The following is an 18,733-nucleotide window of genomic DNA, read 5'->3' as shown; positions in this document are numbered from 1 at the left end:
ATCCAACTAAAAATTATCTTAGCAATACAGTAAAATCATTGCTTTTCTTAATAACCAAAATCTAGAATAACAAAAGCACTATCCTTCCCAAGCTTCACTGTAGTTTCTTCATCATTAGCCCTTTATTTTATCATCTAACAACCACCCATTCTTTGTAAAAGCATTTACTAAACACGTACCAAGTAATGCCAATTAGTAATATGAGTACAGGGTCTCTCAAGGATCTTTTAATCAAATCTACACAAATCTAACTGAAGTGATGATGGAGTTTATTGGAACAAACTATGATAGCAACTATATGGGAGTTTAAACCTATAAAAGTTGTGTGTGGATTACGTACCTCAAGATAGTTTTTGAAGAGACTTAGCTAGTTAATTGCCTTTTAATATTGTATGATTAGTACTATAATTAAGAAAATAGTATTTATTTTTAAAGCACATTAATGCCCAGTGTAACTATTTAACTAGAAATCGCTACACCTAATTAAGAAAAAAAAAGAAAAAAAAAAAAAGAGAAAAAAAGGAAACAAAGTCTTTAGTATAAATAACTACAGACAGTTGGATGGGTTTGTTATAATAGTATAAGTAGTAACATACTGGTAATTACCAATAGGAAAAACCAGAATCTAACCTGTTTAGAAGTGGAGATATAATCAAGAATAGAATTAATGGATTTTTCAGAATAATTTCTTGTGACTGCACTCCGAATATAGGTCAATAGTTGCTTATATCTATTCATCATTTCTGGAAAGTTTGTCTGTCAGGGAAGAAAAATGCATTATTAGATATGTATTTAGGTGCTGAAACAGCTACATGATTAAGACTATAGCACACACAACTATGTAACTGAAAAATAAAGTTTTATGATAGAGAAAGTATGCATGACAGAAACACCATAAACATTTTAGCTTAAATTTAGAATTTCTAGATTACTGACACATGAACCAAATTACAAAGTTACCCTGTGAAAAAGTACGATTTACAGATTTTCAAAATTTCAGATACTGGTCTCATTGCACAACAAACTTTATTGAAATCCTAAGAACTACTAAAATATTCACAGACTAGAAAATATAAATAAATCCAATTTTTCAAATGCCTTGGGTACCAACTATGCAGATTATCAGCTATATCCTCTACTGAAGATTTACCCCTTGATGAGAAAGCTCTCTAATAGTGATATGTTTCTTTTTTCCCTATATTATTGGTTGGCTCAGTGATAAAATGTGAAGTTGAAGGAATCTTTTCAAGCCCCGGTACTCATCCCACTATCAAGAAAAGTCCTCCCACCCAAGGCTCTACAATGGTAGATGTAGCTAATGTTGCTATTCCTTGCAGGACTATTTGTACTACTGTGGTTATTCCAGGAAACATGAGAGGTCTGAGAAATGAAGAACTACCAAATTTTCAAAACTTAAGTATTTTGGTGGATCCTCCCTCAAAGTATATCACGTAAGTCAATTTATGAGTCTAACCTGATAACCTGTATCCACACACAGTCCCCACAATCTCCAACTGCTACTAATCCTTCTTTTTATTGGGTTCTACTCTACTTTTAATCAGGGAGGTGGAGCATTGGTAGATACTAGACTAATAGAGTATGTGTATTTATGAACCTGAGAAGACTCCCTGAAATCTAAGCAAGAAATGAGTTACAAAAAAGAAAACAATAGTTGGATAGGTGGGGAAAAATGGACAGAGCAATGGGAAAAGCCTGAGCAATATATATCAAACTACCTTATTTCCAAGTATGCCAGTACCATTTAAGGGCAGATAATAGGTAATGTTCTATCAATGAACTGTTGGGTTTTAAAACTGAAGTTACAGAACATTTTTTTTTTCTTTTTTAAAGATTTTATTTATTTATTTGACAGAGAGAGATCACAAGAAGGCAGAGAGGCAGGCAGAGAGAGAAGAGGAAGCAGGCTCCCTGCAGAGCAGACAGCCCGATGTGGGGCTCGATCCCAGGACCCTGGCAGAGGCTTTAACCCACTGAGCCACCCAGGCGCCCCCACAGAACATTTCTTATGGCAAAAGGCAAATCAGAAATGGACTGTCCTAACTTTGAGATTGTGTTTGGATACTGAAATAGGATTTTAGCAAAAAGTTAGTTTTGAATTCATTTTCTTATGCTCTAGTAATTTTAAAGCTCATTTTTCAATAATTCTGTTATTGTATTTAAGATTAAGGGAAGATAAGGTAAATTACAGTGGTGAACACAGAGCAGTTGATAACAAACCCTTTCAACTTTTTTTTTTTTTTAATTTTATTTATTTGACAGACAGAGATCACAAGCAGGCAGAGGGGCAGGCATAGAGAGATGGAAGCAGGCTCCCTGCTAGCAGAGAGCCTGACGTGGGGCTCGATCCCAGGACCCTGGGACCATGACCTGAGCCAAAAGCAGAGGCTTTAACCCACTGAGCCACCCAGGTGCCCGCCCTTCAACTTTTTATTGCTCAAAAGCTTCACACAGCAACATGGGTCCTATTCTGAATCCAACTAGAAAATGAGGGATAGACGCTGAAACTACTATTCACAGAAGCTGTTTGAGAAAATAAAACATAGTGAAGGAAGGTAGGCAAGGTAACACTAACTACAAATAATCCTTTCCCTTACATACTTCCCATCTTGGCTCAAGGTAAAAATGGTAAAATCAAGTCTTATGGGTAGCATATATTTAAATGGGCCCAAAAACTAAACCATTGTTAGTAATGTTAAGACCGCAGTTTTCTATAGTCTTGGTATTATTTCAAATCATAAAATCTTAAGACTTGAAGCCCAATGTTCAAGTCAAGACTAAAATTGTTTAGTCAAAGTCCCTGTCCCTTGAGATACCTGATGCTTCTCCCACATCCTTCTAAGCGATTAATTTAAATACAGTAGGTGTTTAATATTTTCACAAATAATTAATGGAAAGAAAGCACAAAGGCTTTCTTTGTGCAACGGAGAGATACTTTCTGAGAATATCAGAGCAGAACTAGAAAGGGTGAATTCAAGACAGACATTTTCCCTTTAACTATATATAAATGCAATATGAAATATACTTATTAGTGTCCAACATTTTTTGAATAGTCTTGATATTTTGGGGGGAAGAATGAGCTAAAATATTTTGTGGATAGTTTCTATAAATGTCATGGAGGGGTCCTTTTGAAGGAGGAGTCCTTCTGAAGATAGGTGAGGATGCCAAAGAGTATGTCAAGAACAGGATGAAAATTAGTGCAAGTTAACTAGACAAAGGTAACAGTCAAGTCAATTCAGGGAGTTCAAATTCAAATATATGGGATAGAGAGGTTAATAGGGAGAGGGAGGAAACATACGAGAAATATATAGATAAGAGAAAAAAAAAAAGTAATAGACTGCCACCTATCCTTCCATTTGCCATAGAAGCACGTCCTTACCTCTGCTATCTAAGCTCCACTTTATCTTTTTCTCAAAAATTCCCCTATCCTTAATGATTTTAAAGTTTTGTCTGTCCCTACTCCTCTCATCTTACCATTTATTTTCCCCTCCACCTCTACCCTGCACTCTGGAAGACTAACAATTCTATGAGAGTACTACATCATGACAATGCCAACAAGATATTTGAGCACCTACTGAATGCCAGCCACTATTACAGGTGATAGGAATGTGAACAGGGAATAAAGTCCAACTCTCATGGAGCTTACAACCTATGAGGATGAGGGCAGTAGAAAGGCAATAAGTTAAGTAAATGGATCAAGGGGTGATACAGTCAAAAGAAAAAAAAACAGCAGGGTAAGATGAATATAAATGATGATGGGAAGGATGTGATCTTATATAAGGTAGTCAGAGGAAGGCCATCTTGATACTTGGTGACCCTGAACAGAGATCTGATCAAACAATAAAAAGAGCCACATGGCTAATCGAGAGGAGAATTTGGGGCAGAGGAAACAGCAAATACAAGTGTTTACAAGTAGCAGCATGCTTAGGATGACATGAGGACAGCAAGGAACACAGTGAAGGAGAGAACAGAAAATAGTTATCAGAAAGGTAGCAAAGGGGAAGCAGACATAGGGCCTCCTAGGCCATGGTAAGGATTTGAATTTTATTAAGGAGAGTAGGAACCATTAGAAGATTCAGAGCAAAGGAATGATATAATCTGACTTAACATTTTAAAAGGATCACTCTAAAAACAAAACCAAAAGGATCACTCTGCTGTTGTGGAGAACAGACTATTAATAAGGCCAGGATAGAAGGAAGAATACCAGTTAAGAAGCTACTGATACAATCCAGGTTAAGAGATGAATTTTGGCCTGGACCAGACTAACAGACATAAAAATGGTTAAGTAGCGTTCATATATGAGATGTATTTTAAAGATATTTAAAGACACCTCAATTTACCAATGGATTATTGGAGGGGAGAGAGACAAAGAGAGGAGTCAAGAATGATGCTAGTTTGGGTACTTATCACTGGAAGTGGAACTCCCTGTATTTAAACTCCAAAATAAACACCATAACTTGTGGAAAAATCATTCTGTTAACAGTGCAGCCAGATACTCTCTATATATCTATAGGAAAAGTTCTCTTAAAACAGAAAAGTTTGACTCCTATGTACAATTTTTTTAACTTAGTATTACTGTAGTCACAAATGAAAAGTAGGCTTAAGTATAGAAATATTATCACCAGAATTATCTTAAAGAAGTAGACAGAATGGCATTTTGTTGCCATGAGGTTTTTACCCACAGAATTTATTTTTATTATTAGTTTAATTCCCCTCAAAACAAATCTTACCAACTTGAAGTTAATCTTAATCATTTGCTTCAGTGCTTTAAATCCCCATTCTCCTTTTTCACCTTCAAGTTCCAAAACCTAAAAAAACAGAAGACATTTTTCATCTAACTTAATGCTAATGTTATTTTCTAGTTGACACCAATGTCTGTTTTGAATTAATTTTACATCAAATGTATGATGAACACTTCCCCCAAAATTCCACCATTTCTCAATGCCATTTTTAAAAGGCTTTACAAAAGAAACGTGTCTTAAAATGCTTAAGGATATGTGAGCTTATTTTGAAGTTTCTAGAACTACTGCTCAATTATTTTACAATCCCAGAAATCCTTTTTCTCCCTCTGAATAATCCATTGGTAAGAACACCCCAAAAGTTTATTAGTCATCAAGAAATCACATTATTTAATAGTGGAACCACACCTGTGTGATCTGTCCTCCAAAAAAGGAACAAAATTGTAGTATTATCCTACAGGTATTATCCCAATAGGTATTATCCTATTGATCATCATGGTGGTTTCCTTCTGCCAGAACCATACTAGCTTTCCAGGACAATGGCCCTGTTTTATAGATAGACTGATTAGAAAAAACAATAGTATATCCCTTTTAAAGTATCTGCCTGTATTGCAAAATGCAAACTTATTTACAGGATTAACACTTAGTACCCAAAACACATTTCTGAGGTAAAATTCTGAGACATCATTTGAAAAAATAAACTTTAAGAAACAGAATCAATCAGAAAAAAATATGAACCTTTTGAAAACTGCTTAATGCTGCTTTTGGGTCATCTTCTTTTAGCGCTTTGGAATTATAGTACTGATTTTCCAAATCCACATTTGGTTCGGAGTTACTATCTTCAGAGTATTCCTGTGTGTTAGAAAGAGACACTAAAATGAAAAAGAATTCAACACATTGCCCTGTTAAAAAGTGAGTACTGTTAAGACAGAAAAACCATACATTTATACAAAACAACTTTACACACATAGGTAAAATGCCACTGATACTTAATCATTATTTAAAAAACAGGTGAAAGAGCCAAAATCAAGTGAGGAGAATGGAATCATTTCTTTCTTTCAGATCAAAACTACAATTTCCATAGAATTAACAAAAAAGCAAAATGTACAAAATACTCATTAGTGACCACCAATTTTGCAGTGGTTAATTTTCTGGTGGTCACAGAACCCAGGAAAAATCACCATAAATGTTAATTACTACATAAAAGCTAATTATTCATCTTAAGTTCTGTAATTTAAATTTTTCTACTCCTTTAGTCTATATTTCATTGTTCTAATATGGCCTGACTACCTAGGATGGTAATCTATATGTGGCAGAGCAGTTTATTGCTAAATATAATGATACGTTAATAAGAATACTTGTTTTATGTGCACTCCACATAGCTATTATTATATTAATGTACTTTAACTAGCTTCATAACAAATCAAATTAAGAGCAACCAAATTTAAACAACTTTATTTGACTTTCACCATATAAATTCAGTTCTTAGTACTGAAACAATAAGTAGAAAGAAAAATTGGAATAAAGCAACTATTTTGTGAAGCAGTATAAACAAGAATTTAAAATAGTTTATAACAGTTCAAAAGATATTCAACTTAATGATGAGGATTATAAAACATAAATAGCTTAGTAGACTGAAAGTAGTCATTATTTTAGGAAGACACAAAATTATTTCCATCAGCTACAAATCATTACAAAAGGCAAAATGTCAAATTAAGAACGGTACCTGGAAGTAAACACAAAAAGACAAGAAGAGTATTACAGAGTTATTTCTAAATCCAAATACTTAGTAATTTTTTAAGAGATATTCATCAAAAATCTGTAATATTTCATAAAGGACAAAGAATGAAAAAAAGCATAGTGAGTACAGTGCTAGTGAGCTCAAAAATACATGAATACAAGATGAGTTTTTTCTGTGATAAGAGATGGAGGAGGATGTTTGATGTTAGTATAAAACCAGTTTTATCTGACCACAGAGGCTTTGTAATGTGCACCCTCTAGAGGACAATTATTTCCTTGTGTAAGGACATGAAGCACGGATGCAGTCTTCCGGATTTGATTGGGAATTCTGTTTAACATGAAAATCCTTTGTAATACTTCTCTTTGGGATGAGATCAAATTCTGGGTAATGAATAAATTTGATAATCAATCATTCACTTCTTGACCCTGTAAGCTAGGTTTGACTATAACTGATCAAACCAGAAAAGCAATTAATAAAGACTTAATAAACAAGAAAACTATATATCAAATAATGCTGTGAGAGTGAAGGCTTCTGAGCTAGGTTCTGAAAGATAAATGGGGGTTTTTGCCTGCTAGAGGAAACAGGAGAGGGGAAAGAGAACAGTAGATATAAAACAGCATCATGGGAGGTGACTAAAGAACTAAAAGCAGTCACATTGTTGGAACATAAAAAGTCCTTACTGATTCTAACTTCAACATAAGTCTCAAATTCATGCACTTTCTTCCCTCTCCTTTGCTACCACCCTAGTCTACCAAGCCACTTCCATCTCTCCACAGACTTTCTGTTATCATTTTTTTTAAAGATTTTATTTATTTATTTCACAGACAGAGATCACAAGTAGGCAGAGAGGCAGGCAGAGAGAGGAGGAAGCAGGCTCCCTGCTGAGCAGAGATCCTGATGTGGGGCTCAATCCCAGGACCCTGGGATAAATACCTGAGCTGAAGGCAGAGGCTTTAACCCACTGAGCCACCCAGGTGCCCTGTTTTAAAGGAAATAAATCATATGCATAGGGATGAAGAAGTGGAATGTGTAACATTTTTTGCATAACTGCAACTCAATTCTTAAAGAGTATTGCCAAAATGTCTAAGTACATAAGAACTGGTGTTCCTGACTGGCATTCTTATAATCAGGCAGTCCCTTGTTATGATCTGTAACAGCATACTCAGAGGGTTTGAACTAGCCTCTGTGACATGACTACCCTGTCATATGCAGTTCAATGAATCAGTACAAGCTGTGTACTACAGAAAACTCTTCTTCGTTATTAGATTATTTTGAGAAATCTTTAGAATAATTCTGTTGTTCAGATATCTACTGTTAGATACCTATTTAGATACTAAGTGATAAGATCTTCAGCATAGGAGCACCTGGGTGGCTCAGTGGGTTAAGCCTCTGCCTTCGGCTCAGGTCATGATCCCAGCGTCCTGGGATTGGAGCCCCGCATTGGGCTCTCTGCTCCGCAGGGAGCCTGCTTGCCCTCCTCTCTCTCTCTCTCTGCCTGCGTCTCCGCCTACTTGTGATCTCTTTCTCTGTCAAATAAATAAATAAAATCTTTAAAAAAAAAAATAAAAAAAAAAAAGATCTTCAGCATATACCAGCAATTAAGTGTTGCTCCTGCATATGCAAATTAAATCTTTCCATAAGCTACTCATGATCAGGGACAGATATGCAAATGAAACAGCAATGCTCTAACACAATAAAGATACATATTAGGTATACCAGCAGCTCAAAGAAAGGAGTGAATTACGTCAAAAAATGGGCAGAAGACATGAACAGACACTTCTCCAAAGTAGACATACAAATGGCTAACAGACACATGAAAAAATGTTCATCATCATTAGCCATCAGGGAGATTCAAATAAAAAAACACATTGAGATACCACCTTACACCAGTTAGAATGGCCAAAATTAACAAGACAGTAAATAACAAGTGTTGGAGAGGATATGGAGAAAGGGGGAAGCCTCTTACCCTGTTGGTGGGAATGCAAGTTGGTGCAGCCACTTTGGAAAACAGTGTGGAGATTTCTTAAGAAATCAAAAATAGAGCTACCCTATGACCCTGCAACTGCACTACTGGGTATTGACCCCAAAGATACAGATGTAGTGAAAAGAAGGGCCACTTGTACCCCAATGTTCACAGCAACAATGGCCACAGTTGCCAAACTGTGGAAAGAACCCAGATGCCCTTCAACGGACGAATGGATAGAGAAGATATGGTCCACATATACAATGGAATATTATACCTCTATCAGAAAGGATGAATACCCGACTTTTGTATAAACATGGATGGGACTAGAAGAGATTATGCTGAGTGAAATAAGTCAAGAAAAGAGTCAATTATCACATGGTTTCACTTACTTGTGGAACACAAGGAATAACACAGAGGACACTGGGAGATGGAGAGAAGTGAGTTGGGGGAAATCAGAGGGGGAGACAAACATGAGAGACTGTGGACTCTGAGAAATAAACTGAGGGTTTTGGAGGGGAGGCAGGTGGGGGTTAGGTGAGGCTGGTGGTGGGTATTGTGGAGGGCACGTATTGCGCAGAGCACTGGGTGTCGTGCATAAACAATGAATGCTGGAATACTGAAAAGAAATAAAACTAAATTAAAAAACAAAAGGAGTGAATTAGAAGGAAGTTACCTGAAGCAGGTCTAAAAATATGAATAGGAGTTGCCTGGGGATTAGGAAAGGCATCTGAAACAAAGCAGTTAAGGTGTGCAAAGGCATGGAAGCTTGAAATGATACCGCATAATTCAAAGAAGCATGGATAGTCAGATTGGGCTGAAGCACAGGATGTGTAAAAGAACTAGTGAGAGAGAAACTAGTTATCAGACAGAGGAACACCACAACAGAAGTCTAGCAGGGAGCTTAGATCAAGTGGAGCCACTAAATAATTTCACGGGTAAATAATCAGATTGTGTTTTACGAAGAGTCATCTGGTAGCAATGAAGTAGCCCGCTGGATAATCTTACGATTATCTGGCTAAAAGACGATGGAAGTTTGATTCCAAGTAGTAGAATAGGGAGAAAAGGAAGGATATACAGTAAGTACAGAATATGTCAAGAGATGTTTGGGATGTAAAATAAAAAGGACCCACAACATGGGCACGGGATAAAGGGAAATAAAAGTTATCACTAATGACTGCGGTGCCTGGATGGCTCAGCTGTTTTGAGTGACCAGCTCTCAGTTTTGATTTAGGTCATGAGACTTGCATCAGCTCTGCACTCAGCACTGAATCTGCTTGAGATTCTTTCTGTCCCTTTGCCTCAGCTCCTTCCCGTGCTCATGCTCCCTTTCCCACTCTCAAATAAATAAATAAATAAATTCTTAAAGTTATCTCTAATGACTATTGATGACTTGGATATACACAGTGCTGTTAATGAGAATAGAGACTATATAAAAAGTATTAAATATTGTTGAACTCAATTCCCTCATGTCAGATGAGAAGGATAAAATTATAATTTGTAAAAGTTTAAAGAAAATGCTTTTAAAAAGAGAAACTGGTATTTTAATATATTAAGAATGTTTTAAGAAACAAAAAAATTAAGCAATATATGAAAGAAGCCACATGAACATTGTTAAAAGGATTAAAAGCCTACCTAATTTTTAAGTTCCACTTATTTATATAATAACTCATGTCTTAATACTCCCCAAAGCAATTTGTGATCCATGCACACACCCAAATCTATTCTTCCTTCCCCACATGTACCACACAACTCAAAATCTCTGTATTGGCATTAACTGTCCTCTGCTAGGAATTCTAAATTACCTCCGCTCTTAACAAACTTCCCACTTTTCTCCTATGATGCTTCCCAGCCCTAACAGTCCTGGAAGATGTACTCAAGGCTTACCTTGTGGTTCTTCCTCCAACTTTACTTAGCAAAAGAAATTTTCTCCTTAGTCATGCTTTTACAGGACATGCATCTCTCTAACATGGAGCCTTGTTGAGTGTTTTGTTCCCACCTCCCCTCACCTTACTACTATGAGTTTCTCAAAAGGCAGGAAGTTTCTCTTCCTTATTTTGGCATCCCCAGAGTCTGTTATAAGACAAACTGCTCAATACATGTTTGTTTACCTGAAATGAAAAGTGGATGAATGTTCCAAAATAACATGTAAGAACCGAACAGCCAGGGGCAATAATGACTCTATGTTGGAATGCACCTACTGCTAAAGGTCAGTTTCACAGCTTCTACTTATTCCTGTGTCCCTTGTCAAAGGAGGTCTTTGAAATGTGCTCTAGAACAAAAGACCCACCATTAACAATGCTTGCCAAGCCTTGATCACATCTTGACAGCTATACTAGATGCTGGGCACAGAGAAGCAAAGGGCAAGGTCTCATTATCTTGGACTAGATATAATACAACTCCTAAGTAGTCACTTGTGGTTTAGCCATTCATAAAGGTGTCCTAAGTTTTTAAAATTTCACTTAAGTTAATGGGTCCTAATTCATCTACAGGGTAAATCAGAAGATTCTTTTATTTGTCCTAAACTTTCAGTCTTCAAATTAAATCTTCCAAAGAGAGAAATCATAAATGTCATTAGACCTGGGATATACTTTTGACTCTCCCACTAATTTGTCCTATAAATTAAAGTGAATCACTCAGACATGATGCTTTAGTTTCTCTCTTATCAAATGTGGGGGGTTGAACCTTAGGAACTTTCTAATTCCTACTGAAATTCAAGTGTTTGAGATATACAAGTACAAATTCATGCTGCTGGATATTCATAGTTTACAGATTTCAGTTATGGGTAAAAAGTCTTAAATTTATCTTACTCTTAGCATGTTAAGAGCTGTCTCCTGTTATTTATCATTTTAGTTATACTTGTTTTAACCTCTCCAATTTCATTATACAGAGTACACCTATGAGGTAATGCAATAGGACTTTTTGGAAATACATCGAAACTTATATTCCAAACCAACACTTATCTTTGAAGTAGTAATTTCAAGAGGTAGTAAAGTTATTCCACTGACATGGATTATTAAGCAATGTTTCTGAAATTCTGAAGAAAAACTTCACTAGATGTTTCTAATCTAAGAGTATCACCCAGTTTGATGGCCCAACTTGTTTATCAGACATGACTCAAAATATGGTTTTCCACATCTACAAAAAAAGATAAAGCCTATCACTTTAGTTTAAAAAAAAAAAAAAAGCTGCACATTGTTTATAAGAGCAAAAGGAAACAGGACAAATGCTTATCAAGAGAGAACTGGTTATATAAAGTACGGCACATCCATACAGTCACTGCAGCTGTAAAAAGAAAGTGAGCTTTTTGCATACTTACATGGAATAATCTCTAAGGCACATTAAAACCAAAGCATAGAACAATATATATAATAGGCTATATCCTGGTTTAAAAACAAAGGGGGGGGATAAAAACATATATTTGATTATGTATGGGAGGAATGGGAACTGGGCAAATGGGGAACGAGAATGGAAAGAAAACTTTTAATATTTTGTTTGAACTATGTGCATGTATCACCTATTTTAAAAAGCTACACGCTTCAGGTTCTTTGAAGAACTCTAAAAATTTTGAGCTATGACAAAATATTATTTGGCCTCTCATGATCAAAGTAAGATTTCTGTTCATCATTTATACCCTAGAACCTGCCCTTCTCACCTTAGCAATAAAATACAGGTTCACTGAGAAATAAACAAATTTTAGTTTTCCTGTTATTTTTCAGATCTTCCAGACATTTTTTCTCTATTTTCCCACTTAACAAAAAATTTTTATTTCCACCCTCTTAAACTGTAATACAGATTACATACTTATAGTGTATATGTGTTCACTGTGTGCATAGCATTGATGATCAACCTTTACTCTCCCATGTGAGGGTTTTCAATTACAGTGCCCTACCCACAGAGGAGGGCAAGCAATACCATCTCCTTCTCTACAGCTGTTCACAGAGGAGGGCAAGCGATTCCATCTCCCTCTCTACAGCTGTTCACAGAAGGCCACACAGATCTTAGCTGGGTCAATAAAAGTCCTTCCTAGGGCTTTGCTGTTAGAGCTAGCAAAGAAGACCCTTTTGCCTCTGAGGTTATAATACTAGGAAGATGCTGCATTACATCTTGTGATGTAATGTGAAGACAATTATGCCGACACAATGAGGACACCAGACCAGGAAGAAAGAAAGAGAATAGCCAGCACCATCATCTGAATCCAGCCATATTGATACTTCCTGGTGATGTTTGTCAACACATGCTCTTCTTAGTTTAAGCTAGTTTAACAATATTCTTGTCTCTTATGCCCAAGAGTCCTGGCCAATACAAGTTATCAAAAGTTTTTAATCACTGAATATTGTTCAGAGCATGATTTGAAATGCTGATATAAGCATTCCATCACATGAATATACCATAATTTATGTGTCATTACTTTATTAGTACTAAAAGGATTAGTATTTTCCTATCTGGAGTTGTTTTGAATAATTTATTTATTTATTTTTAAAAGATTTTCATTATTTGACAGACAGAGATCACAAGTAGGCAGAGAGGCAGGCAGAGAGAGAGGAAGGGAAGCAGGCTCCCCACTGAGCAGAGAGCCCAATGTGGGGCTCTATCCCAGGACCCTGGGATCATGACCTGAGGTGAAAGCAGAGGCTTTAACCCACTGAGCCACCCAGGCGCCCCTCCAATTATTTATGATTAAACACATTAAGTTTCTTTTAAAAGCCTCAGCTACAGAATCAAATTTCATCTTCATGAGGAATACATGCAGAATTCCAAATGTTTGTGCAGCATAGAAAACACTGGCTCAGACCATAAGCAGTATACTGTTTGAAAATCTATAAAGGTCCCCAACATTCTGTCAAATAGTTAAGTTACTGGCACAGCAGTCTCAGAGGGGAATAACCTATAACTTCCAAACTCTTTATATGCACAATGAATGACAAGTGACATCCCTCATACTAAACATACAAATTCCTAGAGCTTTTTTTTTCCCCCTTGTTCTCTATCACCACTTCTTTTCAAAGGAGATTATATATTCTATTTGTAGTAATTCAAAAGTATTTTTTTTAAAAACAGAAGTGTTATATTTTCATTTGTTAAGCTATGTTCTAAGATTCTTTATAACACCAGAAAGTAAGTTCAAGCCATTATTTGCTAAATTGTTAAAATGGTGACAAATGAGATTCTATAAGATATCCTATGGCTACAACTCATCTCTCTCCCCACAAAAATGCAGATAAAAAAGAAGCAAATGTTTAGAGCATTAAAACAGCAACATATTAAGACCAAAAAACCCCAATGCTAGTAAATATTCATTCACTAATCATAACTGTGAGGTTGGCTAGGGGAATATGAGTCTCACAGCTTTAATATATTTACCCGAGCAGAATTAGTCTATCTTTTTGACAAATTTTTTCCTTGCAATACATTTAAATTCAAATATATACTGCCCTACCTTATCACAGGATCTACTAAAGAATAATATTTGGAATGAAGTCAGTCTGTCTTAAGTCCTTTCTGAAAAGATTATTAGAAGTCCTAAGCAAAAGCAAAACAAAAAACAAAACAAAACAAAACAAAATAAGCAAAAAAAAAAAAAAACCAAGAACTATTAAGGAATTTCATGCTAGAATGGTTGGACTGTAGAATTACAATATAGTTAACATATCAATAGCCTTATTAACTTAATGAATGGTAGTATAGTTATTACTTAGTATTATCAGACAAGCAAATAATCAAGACATTTACCGGTACCATCTCCCACTTCTCCATTTACTGCTATATAAATTCCTATGCTTAGAAAATGCCTGCTTCTGGGGCACCTGGGTGGCTCAGTCATTTGGGCGGCCGACTCTTCATCTCAGCTCAGGTCAGGTCTGGATCTCAGAGTTCTAAGTTCAAGTCCCACGTGGGGCTCCAGGCTAGGCTTGGAGCCTACTTAAAAGAAAAGGAAAAAAAAAAACCACCTGCTTCTGCTTCTAATAAAAAATAAAATAGGTCTTAGAAATAAGAGCTCAAGCAAATTAGATTTCTTTCACATTTGTTTCTTCTTTTTTAAACCAAGTTGGTTCTCTTTTCTTCTAGATCTTGGGGTACACACCATTAATTACTTTCTTATACAAAAACAGTATAGTTTTAGAAACAGTTTTACTTTTCCTGGTGGTATCCTAAATATGTATTTCCACTAGATTGGGCAAGTACAAAAAATGATTTAGGGTATTAAAATTTGCCAACAGACAACCCAGAAAAGATATGCTGAATATATCTGTGGTCAGAAATACTCAGGGCTTTAATTAGTATTTTTTTTTAAATATTTTATTTATTTATTTATTTGTCAGAGAGACAGCACAAGCAGGCAGAGTGGCAGGCAAAGGCAGAGGGAGAAACAGGCTTGCCCGATTCAGGACTCAATCCTAGGACTCTGGGATCATGACCTGAGCCAAAGGTGGACGCTTAACCCACGCATGCCAGCTTTAGTTAATATTTTGCCTAAAATGAAATCGTGAATTTTCCAACAAACAATATTTTTTTAAATAAAAAAGAAATTTCCTTAATCCAGCAAGTCAATTCTTTTGACACTTTAAATCCCAAGAAACAAGTCTCAGGCAAGTAACTATGAAAAAACACCCAACTTCTCTCTTGACAACATGTAAACACGAAATGGCAACCAGCCCTCCTTTTTTTTTTTTTTTTTTTAAGATTCTTATTTTTAAGTAATCTCTATATCCAATGTGGGGCCTGAACCTCAAGAAAAAGAGTCCCCATGCTCTCTACCAACTGAGCCAGTCCGACGCCCCCCTCCCTTAGTCTTTGTTTTAGAAACATATAGTGGTTTAACGAAACTAACAAACCAAGAAATAAACTGCTAAATAAATTCTATGCCATCAAAAGACTTTAACTCATAGTAAAAAAAGTTTCACTACTTGGTATCTGATTGGGAATCCAGAATGGTATCTTCATAGGACAGATATGGGGGGTGGGGCGGAAGGACTATTTAACAGAATGCTGGGGGGAAAATTTCATTTAATTATGTAGTAGTGTAAAATCTTACATTTTTTGGTTAAGAAAAAAAGTTAAAACAACTATATATTAAACTTTATATTGTACATGTAGTGTGGGCTCTAAAAGGCTGAAAAAACCTATCCAAGTTAAAAGAATGCATGTTTAAAGTTCTTTCAAAAACTGAATACTTTATGGGACAACAAAATTCTCATTCCAATTCCTACATTACGTTCTCATTGATGATCTTCAAGTTTACCACAGTGCTAATAAGTCATGTACTCAATACTGCTTAGAAAAGATAAGCAGAAACATTTAAGAACAAAATTCAAAAATACAAACATTTTTAAGAGACACTTCCACAGTTATGAAAATACCTATAATATAAATAAACATGCAATAAATAAAAACGCACATGATGTCACAAGAAATACAATCTTAATGCACTGCCTAAAACTGGCCTGATCTGCACAAACTAAAATGTAAAGCAGAACTCATTACTATTAGCAAAACTCTACATTCAACTTTAAGAATTATCAAAACCTCTACTTTGATTTTCAGGTAAGAGCAAGCACTTCCCTCTACCTTTTGCAAATGTGTCTTCATTTAAAATAGGAAGATTAACTGTAAATGACTATACAAAAGTTTCAGAAGAATTCAAGATGATATATTAATGTCTCAAGAATATCTGGTTTAACATACAAGATGAGCCAGATACCCCTAAGCATCTACTTCATAACTTGACAATAAGGCAGAATCACTATAATATTCAAGAAACATGCACAAAAACGCCCCCAAAGGAAAAGACAATGTTGATGCTAATTCTTGGCCTGAATAATTTCTTAGTCCGCACAGTTATTTTTCCTGAATAGCAACCCGAAATGGTAGTGAATTTTTTTGAAAGCTTGTAAATACGTTTAAACCTTTAATCTTTACAGATCACCGTTCAGCTACATAAATTCGTTCATTTTTATACTGTTGATATTTTTAACTTTGAATACTGGGAAATCTCAAAGTCAAAAAAGAAATCCACTGGGTCAATCCTTAGCCCCCCCCCCCCACCAAAACAAAAAAGCAAAACCTCCCCCCCAGCTTTTATCGAAACAAGTAGTTTAACTACTTTGTTTTGTTTGTTTGTTGTTGTTGTTTAATAGTTATCCTTGCCCTGAACGCTCTGCTGCACCTTTTTACCTTAAACCAAAACGGACCCTGGACTATTATTCTTAAGCTGTTTCCAGTAGACCCACAAGAGGCGTTTCGCGGCCAGGCCTGGGAGCAGTAAGGTCCGCTAGTTTTCAGACCCTTCTCTCAGCATTTCTCACTCGCTCAGTTTCTGGATGAAGAAGAGGGCCCGGAAAGCTGGGCCCGAAAGGGCAGAGTCAGGGCCTAGACCGCTGCACGATCCCCGAGGCGACTCGCGCGGTGGGGAGGTGGTAGGAGGCACCGAAAACCGGACGCCGGAGGCCAGGGGTGTCTATGTAAACGCAGGAGACGGTCAGACTTGAAGCGCAAGGCTCGGGACCCCCTTCGCTGCCTCCTTCACCCTCCCCTCCCCCATGCTGGAGAAGCAGGGCCCGGGCCCGGTGAGGGAAGGGGGAGGAGGTAAACCCGTCCTGTCACTGCACCGGGAGAAACTGGAAGAAGCACATGTTCTACTGGGAGAGGCTGCGGTCGACCCTGCCCCAGTCCCTAAAGCCAGGCACCACCCTTAACCCCAGAGTTCCGTCCCCACCGCCTCACCAAGTCGTAGTCCTCCTCATCATCGCACATGAAATCATCCTCCATGTCAGACATCTTGGCCGGGAGGGGGGGAGAGGGAGGAGAAATTGGAGACAACCTCCTCCCACAATCCTCCACGGCTCAGAGGCGTCACTCCCAGCTTCTCCTCGCCTTCCCGTCGCTCTTAGAGGAGCTGTATGTTTCCTTCCGGAACAAATGCGCTCGGTATCGAGAGGATTCGCTACGACGCCAAAAAGGAGTGCACTGCCCCGTCTTCCTGCGAGACGGTTGGTGCCTTAGCAACTAAACCTAGCAACTGGGGAATCGTCTACTGCTGAGGATCTCTGCTGAAGGGCCTTGGAAACCTTGCGCTCACACTGAGCAGTTTCCAGCCTCCTGGGCAAGGGAACAGTCTCTTCCCTTGCCTGGGACTCTGGAACCATCTCATTCTGGTGAAAGTAGGAGGCACCGTAGGATCAGAAGCCTTTCGCGGAGAAAAGGCTGACATGCCCGTCCTATTAGACAGGTAGTAGTATTTCTGCCTTGATTATCTATGCGCATTTTGCCCACATATTATGGTGGGTGTTCCTGTGATGTTTGGAGACCTTTTCAGCGGTACGGTTTACACATGATGTTTGTTATGTTTGTACTCGGCAAAATGATGCTGTGGCTCTCCCAAACCAGTTAAGCATCAATCGAGGCGCCTAAAATCCTACTCAGTTCTTCCAACGAATTATAAACTGACTTTTACTGCCCTTAACCAAAATTAAGGTAACAGGTAACGACTGGTTTTTAAAATACGCACTATTGTTGCACAAAATTATTAGCAGAATTCAAAATGAAAAAATGAAAGTGAAATACGGGGGCGGGGGACTGCGTTTTAAACAGCATTTTCCATATAAACTTCCAGTTCTGTCCACTTGAAGCAAATTTTATATAGTTATAGCACAGATATAATTTCGGATTATTTTTGCACCTAGTTATGTAACAGCATAGGACAATATATGCAATATGTTTTTGACAGTGATAATTTAATGGTTGTGTAATAATACCTCAATTGAATGTACCAATGCACCATAATTCACCTAAGCATGCCATTAATAGTGTACACTTAGAATACTATTTTAAACAATTTTGCAACGAATATCTTTGCCACTTAGTTTTTTTCTTGGGAAAAAAACCCAAGAGGAGGAATTACAGGCTGCATTTCTTAGCAATCAATTGAATTGCCATCTTTTTGGTCATAGCTCTTAAAAGTTATATTTACAACAACAAGACTGCTTACCTATAAACAGTTTTTCCTTAATAGTCTTTTCTTGACAACTTTTTATTATGAGAATTTCAAAAATTCAGAAAAATTGATACAGTCCAGGGATCATGTGTATGTATACCCACTATCCGCTTTGTGTTTGTGTGTGTATTTCCTGAATCAATTGAAAACAAAATGCTTGACACATCACTCTTAGATGCAGCTATGTGTATTTCCTAAAAACAAGGACATTTTCTTATATGATCAGATCATTATTACATCAAGAAAATTAATAATTCCCTAATATCATCTAATATAAA

General features: G+C 36.8%; 2 protein-coding genes across 4 annotated transcripts in view; one reads left to right on the top strand and one right to left on the bottom strand.

Moving 5' to 3' along the window:
- COPS2 (COP9 signalosome subunit 2) overlaps positions 1-17,307 on the bottom strand; it is a 29,415-nt gene extending 12,108 nt beyond the window's left edge. For both annotated transcript variants that reach the window (XM_032856544.1, XM_032856546.1), the window contains exons 1-4: positions 17,186-17,307; positions 5,496-5,609; positions 4,749-4,826; positions 631-756 (exon numbers count right to left, since the gene is read on the bottom strand). In XM_032856544.1, coding sequence (XP_032712435.1) covers positions 631-756; positions 4,749-4,826; positions 5,496-5,609; positions 17,186-17,239 — 372 coding nt within the window. In that variant the 5' untranslated portion in view covers positions 17,240-17,307. The remainder of the gene's footprint in view (positions 1-630; positions 757-4,748; positions 4,827-5,495; positions 5,610-17,185) is intronic.
- Positions 17,308-17,458: 151 nt separating this feature from the next.
- GALK2 (galactokinase 2) overlaps positions 17,459-18,733 on the top strand; it is a 109,603-nt gene continuing 108,328 nt past the window's right edge. Inside the window, exon 1 of one of the 2 annotated variants that reach the window (XM_032856538.1) lies at positions 17,459-17,690. In XM_032856538.1, coding sequence (XP_032712429.1) covers positions 17,671-17,690 — 20 coding nt within the window. In that variant the 5' untranslated portion in view covers positions 17,459-17,670. Of the gene's footprint in view, positions 17,694-18,733 lie in introns of both variants that reach the window. The other variant, XM_032856540.1, reaches the window with a different exon arrangement.

This window comes from Lontra canadensis, unplaced genomic scaffold (genome assembly GCF_010015895.1).
Source record: "Lontra canadensis isolate GAN:19392208 unplaced genomic scaffold, GSC_riverotter_1.0 scaffold12, whole genome shotgun sequence".
Classification (NCBI taxonomy): domain Eukaryota; kingdom Metazoa; phylum Chordata; class Mammalia; order Carnivora; family Mustelidae; genus Lontra; species Lontra canadensis.
Note: the sequence above shows the minus strand (reverse complement) of the source record. Positions and strands in the feature narration are given on the sequence as shown.